The sequence below is a fragment of the Drosophila suzukii genome (genome assembly GCF_043229965.1).
Source record: "Drosophila suzukii chromosome 2 unlocalized genomic scaffold, CBGP_Dsuzu_IsoJpt1.0 scf_2c, whole genome shotgun sequence".
Taxonomy (NCBI): domain Eukaryota; kingdom Metazoa; phylum Arthropoda; class Insecta; order Diptera; family Drosophilidae; genus Drosophila; species Drosophila suzukii.
Window position 1 is genome coordinate 14,224,854 of NW_027255896.1, and position 15,895 is coordinate 14,240,748.

Consider the following 15,895-nt stretch of genomic DNA (forward strand, 5'->3'; position numbering starts at 1 on the left):
CAAATGCCTCTAGGTTCTGTAACTCCGTCCCAAAATTTCACGTCTTATAGCTTTCGGCTCCCTCCTATCGACATAGAGGTTTTCTTTGGCGATTATCTTCGCTGGCCGACTTTCCGGGACCTTTTCCTGTCTAACGCCCGTGCAAAAATTATTCCACTTAAATTCAAAAACAAGTGGCGAAGCTCATTCCATAGTTTCGAGAGAGACCCTGTTCTGGTTTATATGTAGTCGACAAAACTACCAAAGCTCACGCTCTCATTATGCGAGCAATCCATCCAAAATAAACCCGAAATTTCTACGTGGCTCGAGCTTGATTCCTTTTTGCCAGAGCGCCGTCGAACTTTTGAGGCCGTCGATAGCTTCCGATCTGCTAAATTTCTCCGCGTCCAGTCCAAAGACACTAATTGAATTGCAGAATTTCCAAAAATAAATTCCTCCAACGCAAGAATAGTTCCGATACCCAAAAGCTGCGATCTGTGTTATCGCCCAGAAACGGCTTCAGGAAGAACATTTCCACAAGTACTGCTCATTCCAAAGACACCTTTCGCAGTGGACTACCGATATTCGTTTCCATCATGCTCCTGAGCCCACTATCCTGACGTTCTTGCAACGGGTGTCCTCGCAAGGGGGGGAGATTGCTCACGCCAAAAGGGCTTTTTATTTTTAAAAATGTGTACATCTCGCGATCCCGCACTGCCCTCTCCTCTCTTTCTCCATCTCTCGACTAAGCCTGCGCTCTGCTCTGGAGCGTTTAAGTTAAGCTAGGCCTAAGCAGTTCTTTTTTCCAAGTGTCACAATAAACACCCACGCACGTTGCGTAAAAAACACCAAAGTACCAACGTGCTTTTCATACCTTCTTTCTTGGGACTTCATCTAATTTTATCGATCGAGCCACCCCGCCCCCCTCAATACCTAATTGTGATCTTTTCGACATTCGTAAATAAAGTAACTCATGGTGTTAGCTAGGGCTAGCTTTCCTAATTAGCAAGTCAACCTTCGGAAATGCCTTCGGACATGCCTTGCTGAACCTATCAGCTAGATTTTCTACTGGGCATTGATAATCATCAACAGCTTTTTTTCGCCTTGTCGCCTTTTCCTTAACTTTTCCAGAATGTCTATACCAATCTCAGCTCCCACAAACCGTGTACGAAATTCAATAATCCAAAACTAATCACTAGCCTTATTGGAAAAGAGTAGATACCAATAATCGCAAGGCAACTGACAATCATAATTTAATTCGGCTCTGTCAAAGATCAACTTTCTTTAAATAAATTTTTCCATTTTATACAGGGTGGCTGATAAATTTAGCTACATTAAGAAACTCAAATAATTTTTTTTCAGTGTATGGAATTAATTTTTCTTTTATTCATGTTAAAGCTCATTCAATTTTATTAAATATAGCTTAATTAGTTTTAAAAATAATGGAATTTAAATGCCCCCCCCCCCCCCCCCCCCCCCCCCCCCCCCTGCTCGTTGATGCATGCGCGGCATCTTACCAAAAAGTTGTTCATTACTGCTTGGAGAGTTGAGACAGGAATAGCCGCAATTGTTTCTCGAATGGATTGCCTTAGTTCATTCAAATTTGTTGGTTTTGCTTTGTAGACTTCCTGTTTGCAATAACCCCACAAGGAAAAGTCAGGTGCAGTAAGGTCAGGCGACCTGGATGGCCAACGGAATGTGGAGTTTCTGGATGTCAGCATATTGGGAAATTTTTGTCGCAATTCTGTCATAACAGGTTGGGCTATGTGAGGAACTGCACCATCTTGCTGAATCCACACAGAGTTGAAAGAAATTCTCATTCGGCGTAATTCTGGATAGAAAAACTCTCTCAACATGCTCAAGTAACGGTCTCCAGTAACCGTAACGGTGTGACCGTTTTCTTCGAAGATGTAGGACCCCACAATGCAGCGTGATGAAACTGCACACCACACTGTGACAGGAAGTGGATGCAATTCCGTCTCATGGAGTATCTGTGGGTTGGAAAGCACTCCAAATTCGACCATTTTGTTTGTTTATATTGCCGTTTAAATCGAAATGGGCCTCGTCAGACATGAAAAGACAGTTTAACATGTTTCCATTCTCTTCCACCATTTGAAGCATCTTCTGGCAAAATTCCAAGCGAATAAGTCCAAATCTTTGTGCATAATTGACTGTAATGACTGTCTGCTTACACCCACTTGAGCAGATAAGCTTCTTGTCGAAACACGTGGATTGTTTTGTATGGCAGCAGCGACTGTTTCCTCCGTTCGAACTGAAGGGTTTTGATGGTAAGGTCTTCTGTTGACTGTCCCATGCTCGGCAAAATTGTTTACAAGTCTCATTATGGTCCATCTGCTCGGAGGATTGCCGCCAAACGTGCTCCTATACTCTCATTGAACCGAAACTACGGACTCCAGTGCGTGATAGCGGCGGACAATCCAAATTCTTGTTTCAGTGTCCCAGTTATCCATTTTTGTTAAATGTAAAAGTCAATCTGCAAAATAAAAAAAATTAACCAGATTCATTAAATAGAAAAAAAGTTATTAAATTTTTTTTTGGTAGCGGCTTTTATCAGCCACCCTGTACCTTGTTTGGAGCCTTCAAACTTTATTTGCCAGTTTTTGAATATATTTGCTGCTGTCCCTGGTGTTATTTGAGTGTTCGACCTTCTTCGATATCCAATGTTATTCGAGTGGTTTCCTGAAAAGAACGCTGACATCTCAGGTGCTCTATTTCTAATATCGCTATTTTTCAACGATGCATTTTCCAGGTTTAGATTTTTTGCTGCTAGTTGCATTTGAATTGTTTGCTTTATATTAGCGTTTAAGATTTCAACCATATGTATATATATTATAAATATTAGCTTGTTGTACACAGACATTTTTTTGAAGAGAACATACTAATTCGTCTTGTGTTTATTCAGAAAAAAATGTATCCTCTTAAGCTGTAAAGTCTTCCTGGTTTCATCCACTCCAGGAAGATTTTTTTATATATATTGTTATTACAACTTAATTGTGCTGAATACAACATGTAGAACAGGTTGGACACGCCGGAGAGATTCAAATTGCTTCCACAAAACATTTGTCATGAAATCTATGTTTAATTGGAGCGCATGCCATTAGCTTTGTACTCATTGCAAAGGGACCGACCTGATGGATGACCTTATATGTGTTTTTATTACTATGTGCTACTGACATTTTATTATATTTTAACGCACACAAATCAAACAATTTTCAATAATTGAGTTAGTTTATCTCTCTGTCAGTTTTCCTCATCTTATAGTTCTCGCAAAATGCAATGCTCCACTTAATGAACTATTGTGAATTGCTTTAAATATTGCAGAAGTTGGTGGACAATGTCCGGAACACTCTAGAACATTGTACGGGCTTTCTTTTAAAGATATCTCAATTAGTTTATTTATCTTGGTCAGCCTGAATCTAGCAAGGTCGATCAATACGCAACCGAATTGTAATCGCTGATTCCACCGTTGGGGTTCGTCTGCAGCCAAAACAAACATCAAAATACTTTATGAAAGCTGAAGACCAGCTGAAAGGTGAAATTTATATAACAAAGGATGGATTTTAAGAGCAAAAATTGAAACGGAAAATATCCATATCCGCCCCACGTGGGTGCAAGATTGTGTAGTGTTCAGTTTGGGACAAGGGGCAATGGCCAAAATCTAATAGACTTTTCCTCTCACATTATTAACTTGATATTGGTTCTGACGCACGGTTAATAGGAACTGGGACTGACGGTCGGCTTGTCGGGTTGGTCGAGGTCCTTTCTCTCCCAGCTACCTAAGTTTAATAACACAAATCAATATTAAATGCCCGGAAAAAAAACAACTAAGGGATTTAAAAAAGTTTCCCCATTCTTGTAGCGGACAGAAAAAGATCAGTAACCTTTGAACCCTTTGAAAACTGGATTAGAAAAGACACTCTCGAAGTATTTTTTATTTCAAAGTGTCTCGCTCAGACACGAAGCATTTCTGTTTTCTCTATACAGGAACCGGTTTTTCTGAGACACTTTTATGTTCAGAATCTGACAAAAGTTTATTCTCATATTAAAATTGTTTTGATCCAGCGCTTTACTTCTGTGTGTAGTTAAAAGGTGTATATAAATGAGTTTCCAAATGAAAAGTAATATATTAATTTTTTTCAATAAGAAAGCGCATCGAATATGTCTCTGTGTAATCTGTGTGGCTTCAAACAGTATGGACGCCACATTACCAACCTGAGGCGCCATTTAATGGCAAAAGACCAACATATTGTAAAGGCAGTGCATGAAGCAGGCAGAGCACCTAACACGTAATATGAATGAAAAAAAAAAGTTTCTTTGCTCAAGCAGAGACTGAGCTTGATAATATATTCCATTACTTACTTACTTACGTTTTTTATAATTTTTTGAAAATGCTAAGAAATTTGTATTGGAGCCATATTTTTCTCTTTTTCATTCTGAGCTTGACAATTTTGTCCTGATATTTTTGGGTTTATATTTTTTTTATGATTTTTTGAAAATGTTTAAAAATTTGCATTTCTGACATTGTCACATTCAAATAATCATTAAAAATATAAAAAAAAGATTTTTGAAAAAGTCTTTTTGCAGTTACTTTTATCTTATCTGGGTGGGAATAACTTTGCGGAGTAGTAAAAGAAATCTATCTCGGAGTCAGTCAGAGTTATGTGGAAATTAGCTTTTAGCTCAAAGTTTTTTATAAAATGGGTAGGTACCCATTTTAAATTGAATGGTCCCGATTCATTGAAACTGATGGGTATATTGAATGTAATCGATTAGTCAATTCGACAATGAAATTTTTTCCTAGGGTATTTTCATTATCGGTAATATTACTTTTTTCATTGTCGGGAACATTACTTTCTGGTTGTATTTCTATATGGTGTAACGAACTGATTTTGTGTCTGCTCGCTACGAGATTCATGCTGCTAGCTCAGAAGATTGTGTGTTCGTCCCACGAAATTTATATGACGTGACTGCCCCGTAGATCAGTGAGAAAACAAAGGCTTAAAATGGTAACAGTGGGATTTATTCTCGTGGTGCTAGTACAGCAGGTGTGTGGCTGGGCTGGCTTCGGTATCTCCTGGCTCTGGTTCCGCCGGCTGCTGGCGCTCCTCTTTCTGACTTGTCGACGCGTTGACTCGTCTTCCGCTGGCTCCTGGGTTTCGGGACGCTCGTAGTGGCCGCCTCTGCTTGCTTGCCGACGCGCTGCCTCGGGGTTGCGCGTTAGACTCACAGAGAGTTCGGCCTTGTGGGCTTAGGGAAGCGTCACCGTTCTCAGACTAGGGCGAACAAGCCTGTCCCTTGCTTTGTCGCGGACGGTCCCGCTAGATTTTGCTCAGATCGCGCTGACAGTCAAGGCTGCCGCCAGGAAGCTGCCTAGCAGTTCACTTTGCTTTACGCCTAGCGCAGGCGAACGTTCCACCCGGCTTCACCGTAATGCGTGACGTCCGTGACGCTCCTGTGCTCCCCAATGAGCTCCGCGCGGCGATAGTAACGTGGCTGCCGGAAATGTCTGCTGGCGTCGCTATCGATGTCCTCTGCGCTGTCTCCTGAACAGTAGCTTGTCGTTCTGGCACTCGGAGAGTTGGGCGGTGGCTGTTCGGGAACTTCGCCGGTAATCGCAGGGCTCTCCATGCGGCCGCCTCTTGAAACCGCAAATCGATCTACCGCTCCTCCGTCACGCCAGGTCCTGCTTGGTCGGGCAAGGTACGCTGGGTCGCAGGCAACTTTCCTCCCCAAGCTGACGGTTCTTCGTCATAGGACTCTTGTCTCTGACAGACCCGCTGGGCGACTCGCCAGGGTGTGGTCGTGACAAAGTTGGAAAGCAAACGCCTTGACTTAGCCGTGTGATACCTTCCGGAACTCAGCCACTTGAGTCTCAATTCGGTGATTCCTGATGTCCCAATCCCGAACGTCTCGACGTGGCGATCTTGCTCCTTGTATGCTTCCCACGGCGCTGCTTCCGACGACTCGCTTGGTTGTGACTCCATCGTAGATTACTTGCTTGACTGACTGTTCACTTGGTACTATAACTGATCTTAAAGGTTTGACTCCTCGTGATCGACTGATCCAGCTGCCAGCGCTCTGCGGCCTTATATAGGGCCTCCGGGAACCGTTATTTCCCTTTTGTGCATGGCCCGCTGGATCTCTCCACTCCGGGTCCAAAGCCCGTGCCTCCTGGTTGACCCACTTGTCCTCCACGAACCGCTTCCAATCGATGCTCCGCCTACTGCTGCCGTCCCGCTGATTCCCGTGATGCTTGTGGCACGCCTGTATGCCGCTCCACTGCCGAGATGTGGCACTTCCTATTCCCGTCTAAAGTTCACGGGAGAGTCCAAAGTCCAGTGGAGTTCCGTTATCCGCTTTTGGACACGGCACTCTTGCCTTGCCCGCGAAGTCTCCATTCTCTCTCGATCTCCATCCTTGGTCTTCAAACTCTCTCGTTCTCCATCCAAGTCTCCAAACTCTCCTCGCCGCGCCGTTACTACGAATTCGCCGCGTATCTGGTAAGCGGCCGGCCATCTGCTGCTTCTTCTATTTGTGGGGAGCTATTCAACTCCTCACAATGGATTTGCCGTGGCTTGAATATTGAACATTAAACATACAAATGTAAATATGATTAATATTATTGTAACTGGTATTTGAGTTTGTTTCATTTGAATAAAAGGATACCGAATCATTTGAAATAATATATTCGTATAGTAAAAAATCAGTATATTTTCGAGCGGTGATATCAATATCAATATACAATATCTTAATGTCTACAATATTGCTCGATATATTATTAGCTTAAAAGTCATTAAGAGTTATTGAATATAACCCATTTAAAAGAGTGTCATTAACTGTATTGGGTCGATTTACAAAAATGGTTTCTTTTTAGATTGCTACTTTCTACTTTTTGCTCTGATTTTGTTGCATAGTTAGACACGGCCCGGCTACCGCCAAGCCCCCAACATTACGCGTAAATAAGTAGTCCCGGACCGTCAGCGGGTATCTGCGCCGTAGCAGTACCGACGTCGCGCTTGTGCTGCCGCCTCCGACAAATAGCTCACACATACCCCTTCCCACACTCTTTGAACCTACCTCTTCCCTACCCACACAACTCATCTTACCACGGGCTGGACTACGGTGTCACTCGTACGGTGCCGAGAGTCAATCTGGCTGGGAGCCCGAGTCAAAAAATAACTCAGTCTCAAACGGTGAGCTCAGGGAAGTCAGCCTTACCCGGGTACAGCGGATCTCTGCCCGGGTGGACCTGTCCCTCCTTCGCAGCTCGTGGGAGAAATTTAATAAAAAAAGCAACACCAAACAAGAGCCCGACACTCTTAAAAAGTCGGAAGTCGCAACCAGCGACGATGAGACGACCAAGAACACTGCTCCGAAAACCCAAGTCCATGTGACATCGACCCCTGCCAAGACCAGCGAACAACGCAACCCTATAAGCCAAATCCACCAAAAAGACCAGCCCAAGCCTCCCACCAGCGTAGGAGTGGCTAACCAACTCCTCCAACCTGAGGGGAGCGCAAAAGCCGGTCTTCTGGTGAGCACCAGGTCCAAGGAGTTGAAGAGGACACCACCTAACCAGGCAGGACCTCTGGAACGAAAGAAAGCATTCCGTATCCTCAAACGGCTGACCACCAACCCCACACGTGAGGATCAAACGCCGAAATTGGATTACCAAAAAATCCAAGAAGACATAGCCTGGGCAAAGGCGGTAATCCCAGACTTCGACATCGCTATGACCACCAGCAAATGCAACAAGCGAGATAGGTCGATGGAAGCAGCTCAACCAGCGAGCAAGAAGGCCAAGATAACCAACCGCGGCACATGGTCGAGATCCGAAAGCAGTAAAGGATCGGAAGATTATTGGCGTCATCGACCAGAGCTATGAAGGCGGTAGGATCCCTAGGAACCAATGGGGTCTGGTAAGACGGGCCCTTGCGTCTGTGGCCTTAAAAGTGATAGACGAGAGCCCAGGTCCGCCACCCGATTGCACAGACGCAGGGTGGTACCAGGGCAACGTTAAGTTGATCGCCGAGAGATCGGCAGCACTTAACAAGGTTGCCACCAACAAGGTCGGCGAGGTCTAACCCGGGGCCAAGCTGGCAGTTTGCGATGCGGCAGACATCTCGCCTCGACCGAGAGCGAGGGTGTGGCTGCCGTCGGCACCCTCGGAGCCAGGGGCTATCCTCAGCCTGCTGACCACGTTCAACCCGGAGCTTCCGACAGATGGTTGGAATGTGGTTAAGGTGAAAAAACCGAGCGCGTCACAATTAACGTGGTTATCGTCCTGAACCAGGCCTGCTTGGAACTCCTCGCAGCGCAACAGAGCCGGCTGAATTACGGGTTAGACAAGGTGCAACTTCGCATCTACGACACGGACAAGCTAGCGGCAGACAACCTGGCTGCCTGTGCGTCGTATGAACTCCCGAGCGACGACGAAATGGAGCACGAGGAAACCACCCATACAGGGTACGTGTCAACTGACAAAGGAAGCGGAGGGTACCCAGCCCGACCACGGTCCTAAAGATGGTGCAGTTCCTGCAGATTATTCTGCACCACAGCAAGGCAGCATCCGCTGCCATCCTCATCCGCCTGGCAACAGGCAACATAGACGAAGTCCTCATTCAAGAGTCATTGATTGTTGGTAACAATACCTGTGGCTTATCAACCCCCCTAAACAAGGTTTTTTACACCAAGGGTAAGGGTAAAACCAGAACCTGCATTCTTATTCCACAGTTTAGCGAAGGCAACCTCACCACGGTCATCACTAGAAATATGAGGGAAGTCTTAGACAGTACACTAATATCTGATCCCCTACTTAACCAGCTAGAAGCGTGGAAGGTGGGGATCGAGCACTCATTCTCAGACCACCGATACATAGAATTTACAATAACTCTAGACTGTCCTCCCGCCGAGAACATTATTAATCTAAGATTAACCAACTGGGGATACTATAAAAATCTCCTCAACAGGAACCTACACGCTCCACCGACGCACATACGCACATACGCAAAGCACAAGCCCCCATGGGGGAACGCAACCCTGGCGAACCTTAAAAGAGAGTGTGGAACTTACTTTAATAGAGCTAAATACAGCAAAAGCGGATCTCCTGGAATTTATACCATATAAAACTAAGCCTATACAAAAAGGAAATTAGAATAGCAAAACGAAGAGCTTGGGTTAATCTCTGCAGTAGCATAGAATCTACTGCGGAAGCATCCAGACTCAGAAGAATTTGATCAAAATCTCCAGCAACCATTGGCTATCTAAAAACCAATGCTGACAGCTGGACGGAAAACAGTCAGGAAACCCTTGAACTACTGTTAGACACCCACTTCCCTAAAAACACCCATGCAGTGGAGGACCTCTACAGAGAGGAGAACCTTGACGACCAGAGCATAGACGACATATCAAATCCTGACCGCATTAAGTGGGCTATTATCTCTTTTAAGCCCTTCAAATCCCCCGGCCCGGACGGGTTCTTTACAGCCCAACTACAATGGACACTAGATATATCCCTACCCTGGCTGACAGCCATCTTCCACGGCTGCCTTGCTTTAAACCACATAAGAACAAGGTTACTGGACGTTAAAGTAATTTTTATACCGAAAGCCGGCAAACCCTCCCACATCAACCCAAAGAACTTCCGCCCGATAATTCTCTCTTCCTTCTTGCTGAAGACCCTGGAAAGGCTAATTGACATCCATACCAGGCTAACCATCAACCCAAGCCTACTCTCCGACGCACAACACGCGTACCGTAAAAGCAGATCAACAGATACCGTCCTCCACTCTCTAGTATTTGGTATAGAAAGAGGTTTCCGCAATAATAAATAGACATAAAAGACGCCATTAACAACGTCACTCCAACTAGTTCTTTTTACAAGGAAGTATAAGATACCAAATCTAACTCTCCCAAAACTACACCAAACGCGCCTAACCCTTAGCAACCAAGCAAATTACTTAGGTGTCATCCTAGACAAAAAGCTCCACTGGACAGACAACATCCTAGATCGCACACGCGAAGCGGCCATAGCTCTCTTCGCTTGTAAAATAGCCATAGGGAGGAAGTGGGGTTTCTCCCCGTAATAGTTCACTGGCTATACACTGCAATAGTCATGCCCATTCTCCTCTACGGAAACATCGTATGGTGGCCTTCCCTAGAAAATAATTGGAACCTCAAGATCCTTCACAAGATCCAAGGAAGCGCAGAGCTCTGCATCAGTGGTGCTTCGCACCACCGCCACGTAAGCACTAAACACAATCCTCGACATCAACCCCTGGACCTGCTTGCCAAAAGCTGGGCATCTGCAACAGCGCAGAGGCTCCGAGAAGCAGCGGCATGGACAACAGGCTCCACGGGTCACTCCAGTATCCTAACAAACCATATATCCATACCACATATTACAGACTACGTTCCACCCATAGTCAACTTCGAAAGAAGATACAGGATCTTCATAGCCACCTGTACAGACTGGGACAACCTCCCACACCAATTCGAAAACGCTGTCAACATATACACAGACGGCTCCAAGCCTAACTCCCAAACAGGTGGGGGAGTTTTCTCTCCCGAGCTAGACATAAAAGTCTCATTTCGCCTACCAGACCACTGTAGTGTTTTCCAAGCGGAAGTCATGGCAATTCAGGAAGCCATGTCCAACCTGGATACATCAGAACATCACGACATAGACATTTTCATCTTCTCGGATAGTCAAGCGGCCTTCAGGGCCCTCGACTCCTACACAAAACACTCAAAACTATCTCTGAATGCCGCAAATCTCTTATCGAGATGGCCACTCATCTAAGAATCAACCTCATCTGGGTGCCTGGACACCAAAATATTGAGGGCAAATGCATAGCAGACGAGTTAGCAAGACAGGGTTCAACCGCCGACATCCTTCGCTATAAGGACACGGTGAGTATGCCCATGGCTACTTGCAAACTCCACCTCAGGCAGAGAAATCAATCTCAACATGCCATAATTCTAGACTCACGTGGCCAAATTACAACTCGAAAAGAACTTAAACTCGCCTACAATGTAATAGGGAAGATATCTTCACTCTCCTAAATGCCCTCACGGGCCACTGTTTTCTAGGGACTCAGGCGCGTAGGCTGGGACTCAGTAACCACAACTTCTGCCGCAGCTGCAAACAGATAGACGAAGAGGAGAGTATTGAACACCTCCTATGCTTCTACCCAGCGCATAACCTAAAGCGCTTTAAAGCCCTAGGAAGCTACACACTTCCGAACCTTGCGGCCATTCAGGGCGTAAGTATTCCAAAACTCTTATGTTTCCTAAAAAGAACAAACTATTTCGTGAAAAAAATAAACCCTGAGCTAGGGAAAAGCATCTGCACAGAGATCACGTGGTATCACAAAGGGCCCAGTGTGGCCTAAGTGCGGGGATTAGTTATCTAATCTCCAACCACATCTACCTAACCTAACCTTATCTGGTTAAACAAGAGCCTTCTTGGTTTAGTGTGCAATCGTTATCAAATAATTCTGTCTTAAAATTGGACATTCCGTAATACTTATTTCCACATTCTATGACGTGATTATCAAAAGTTATATAAAATTCTAGTATGTCTTCATTGTTTCGAATTTTAGTGTTGTTCGTACCCAAAGATACTCAACATGACCACACCCAACAAATCAAGCAGTAGCTAAGTAAGGAACAGTACCAGTAGCACTCACTGCAAATGAGAATTGCTAATCAGCATATTAAATGTCTCACTAACTCACCGACTCAACGGCACACTGACCCGCCAATGCAGTCAGCAAGTTTTGCAGTGTCTGCCGAACAAACAACACAACCTGCTACAAGATCAAAACTCCCTGACCTACCTACCTACTTTAGAACATAGCTTACTTTACTAATCATTACACTAAACTTCCGAGTTCCAAATAGTATATAATGTATAGTATATGTACCAAATGAAGAATAAATCATTTATCAACACACCTCATAAATCCGCGGTTCTACTTCCTACATCTGGGAATAGGGCTCGTAACACACTATCTCATCTAGCAGCTAACCACGTAAGCTCACCCTCAGCGCAGCTCCAGCATCGCCTGTGGTCCAGCATCGCAGTAACCATCGTTACCATTGCCTCGACGCGATCGTCCTGCCATCAAAGCGTCCCCGTGCCAGCGACAAGTGCTCATTACACCCTTGTCCCGCGGTGTGACCCAGAAGTGTTTACTTCGGTTAGGCACAAACATTGGTGACAACAAAGGATCACACTCAAGCAACCCCCTTCCCACCAAAGGCTGAACCTCTGACTGGCGAGAAGACCCGTTAAGACCCGTGGAAACCATAGCTCATCCAGCTTCACAGGATACTCTGCTTCATCCAGCTTCACAGGATACTCAGCTTCATCCAGCTTCACAGGATACGCTCCTTCTTCCAGCGTCACAGGAACGTCAGCTTCATCCAGCTTCACAGGATACGCTTCTTCTTCCGACGTCACAGGAACGTCAGCTTCATCCAGCTTCACAAGATACTCAGCTTATCCAGCTTCACAGGACTCACAGCTTCATCCAGCTTCACAGGATATGCTTCTTCTTCCACCGTTACAGGAACGTCAGCTTCATCCAGCTTCACAGGATACTCAGTTTCATTAAGCTTCACAGGACACACAGCTTTATCCCGCTTCACAGGATTCTTTGTTTCCAAAACACACAATATGTCTACTTCATTCGTTGAGGAACCAAGTCACACAAGAATCGAATAACACAATCGGTCACTAGACACCCAAATCGAGCTGCAAGGGAAAATCCAACAGCTCATTAAGAATTATGGCAAGGATTCTGCCGACCGACGCCACCGAGACGGCTGTTATTCCGGTAAGCTAATTCAGTTAAATGATCTCTGGCAGCAGTCTTGCGACCTGGACGAAGAAGTCCAGCAAGCGGCATTACCCACTGGAAGTGAGTACTCTTCACGAGTAGTAGCACTTAAGGAGCTGGTCGAAAAATATCAGAACATCTTTCTGGACAACATGCCGACTGGAAGCGGGCTTCCGAAGGCCCCAAGACGAACTTCGGCCAACATCAAGATCACAACAAGAGATCAAGTCAAAGGAGGTTCCGCAATTGACACCGTGATCCGACATTTGCAGAGAAGATGCAACGAATTGGAGTCATCATTAACATTAGCCTCGAACGGCCCAACAGTCACCCCAGCCCTACAAAGGCACCTGGGTCTCCATTGGGCGTTACTGAGGCAAGCCCACGACAAATTGGACAGCACACCTGGGGCCGCAGCCCTGGCAGAAGCAGAGCTAGCTCAATTCCACACGTTATACGAGGAATACGATATGAACCTGCTTCGAGAAAACGACGCGCCAATGTGCCTAAACTTGGCACTTCCGCCTATAAGCAATCTGGAGTTCAACGGCGAGTATCTAGACTGGCCACGGTTTCATGATCTCTTTGACACTAGTATTCGCCGCCATATCAAAAATTATTGACCATAGGCTTATAGACGGCTCATCGCGCCAACTAAGGGCCTTACATGACACTATAAAAAACTCAATGAGTTCTCTTAAAAACCTAGATATCAGCACAAAATCCTGGGATCCAATCCTGTGTTTTCTTATCAGAAGAAAACTAGACCAGCAGTCTCTAGCTGCTATAGAAAATTCAGCGGATGCATCAACGGAAATTCCAAAGTAATGGAGTGTATTGACGTTTATTGAGAGGCGCGCTGGCATACTGGAGACGATAAGCGCTCAACCTACAGCAATACTCCGACATCAGTCAGTTCACAACGAAGAGAGCTGTAAGATTTGTCACCTATGACAACATAATCTTAGAGCATGTAGCCGTATCCAGCAAATGGACCGCAAAGCACGGCGCCAAGCCATTATTCAAGTAGGAGCATGCACAAATTGTTTGTCTACAGCTCATAAGGTTGAAATCTGTGGATCATGACTGTTATAACAAGGACCGACTAGCAATCAAGTGGCCGGCGCAGTAACCATTGCAGGCTACGACAACGTAGGAGGATACACTCTGCTCGCGACCGCCAAGGTCTCATTACAAGGGCCAAACGGTCATTTACAAACATGTCGCGCTGTAAAAGATGGTGGATCACAGGTGAATCATATCTCAAGGAGAATGGCAGATCTGCTATCTCTTAAGGAAAGGTCACCGATTGAAATATCTGGAATCGGAGGAAAGATATCAACAGCAATTAGATCAACACTAAAGCTCTCATCATGTACATCAGGGTTTGAAAAACTATTAGAGGTATTTATTATGCCCACAGTCATTACAGACCAACCGTCAGTACCGATTGCAACCGATCTTAATATTCCCGAGGGACTGCCGTTAGCAGATCCTGACTTTCGGCAACCTGGACCCATTGACCTAACCTTAGGGGTTAAAGTATTTTCTCGTGTAATAACCGGTGAACTTCTTGAACTGGGACCTAATAGACCGTTGGCCCAAGGCACAAGGCTTGGTTATGTAATCTCGATAAAGAAACCTCATCTCATACGAAAATCAACCCTATTCTGGTAGAAGACAGAGGTGGTTTTGCAGGACCAACGCTGCTTATGAGCCAACGAAAGATAATAATCCGATGAATAATAATCAATTTGATATATAAGAAAGCAAACTGCAAAATGAGATTTCACTGGATGAAGAAGGGAATCATTTAAAGAACGTAGCATTGATTGATCATAAAATAAAAGAGCCTGAAGATATATGTTGCCAATCAAGAACTAGCGACACTGACTCGTCCGATCGAGAATCAACCGATACATATAATGGTTAATTGCAGCTGACTGAACTTTATACTGCAAGAGAAAAACCAATTAATGTAGAACCGACTTCTCATCAATTTAAACCTACAAAAGGGCTGACTTTTGTACAACATTTCTAATTCGATTCGTGTGTGCATAAACATCGTTTCACGAATTCGACAACACACGAAAGTTGACTATGAATTCAACCTCAAAGCGTGAAATGGTGACAAACTAACTCCGGTAACTCTATACAATTATCGGAGTTGCCAGATCGATATAAATATATAAATACACCTTACATTTAACAAATTATTTTTCATTCAGTGCCAATGGCTTGCACACACTTTACCTTTAAAACTAGCAAGATTAGTTCAGGCAAATCAGAAAAATAATCGGTTTAATAATCGCTAACACCTTTTTCCACCGGTCCGGCATATCTGTCAGCTGAGATTGATAAAATGCATGAATTCGGCCGTGTCGCATAAACAGGAACAAATTTTTTTTTCACGCTTTTAAGAAATCATGAAACCTTATATGTATAATAATCACGAAATCTTGGCCATTTGCTGTTTACTTTATCGATATTCTCTGTTATTATGTACACTCTAACATACCAAAAACACCACAGCTATACAGAGCCGAATAAAGTCAGTTGGACAATAAATCTCAACCCGATCTGTCGTCTCCTTTTAATCGGAACACAACATTTTCTGGCAACGAGGAAAAAAGTGCCGCAAAATTTTATTTTGTGTAATTCGTGTCGCAAAAAGACATACAATGGCTGACAGCCAAGTACATTTTGAAACATTATTGGCTCAACAGCAAGAATTTGAGCAGAAGTTGATGCAACAACAAAAAAAAATGGATGGAATTCATTCTTTCACAAAACAGTGGTTTGAACTTAGCCAGATCGGGAGAATTATCCGTGTGCCCGCCGTTTCCAAACTTTAACAAAGAAAATCAAAATTGGGAAACGAACCTCCAACAATTAACACAGCACTTCTCCGCTTGCTCGGTGCAAGCAGCAGATAGAAAAAAAGCGTATTTTCTATCGTGGGCAGGCACTCATATATTTGAGGTTGTAAAAAATCTGTTTGGTAGCGAAAACTTGGACCAGCAGACATATGAACAAATAACGGAAAAACT

At 44.5% G+C, this 15,895-nt stretch overlaps 1 protein-coding gene across 1 annotated transcript; it reads right to left on the reverse strand.

Annotated features, from left to right (window-relative positions):
• Nucleotides 1-1,465: 1,465 nt before the first annotated feature.
• Nucleotides 1,466-15,471, reverse strand: LOC139353982 (uncharacterized). Its single transcript, XM_070998172.1, has 2 exons — nt 2,566-15,471; nt 1,466-2,473 (listed from the first exon to the last, which is right to left on the reverse strand). Exon 1 carries the CDS (start codon nt 5,982-5,984, stop codon nt 5,658-5,660), a length of 327 nt encoding a protein of 108 aa, XP_070854273.1. The 5' UTR covers nt 5,985-15,471; the 3' UTR covers nt 1,466-2,473; nt 2,566-5,657.
• Between the last annotated feature and the right edge of the window lie 424 nt (nt 15,472-15,895).

Excerpts from the sequence above, each read along its gene's own strand:
- LOC139353982 (XM_070998172.1), bottom strand. The coding sequence starts at position 5,984 with ATGGAGTCACAACCAAGCGAGTCGTCGGAAGCAGCGCCGTGGGAAGCA.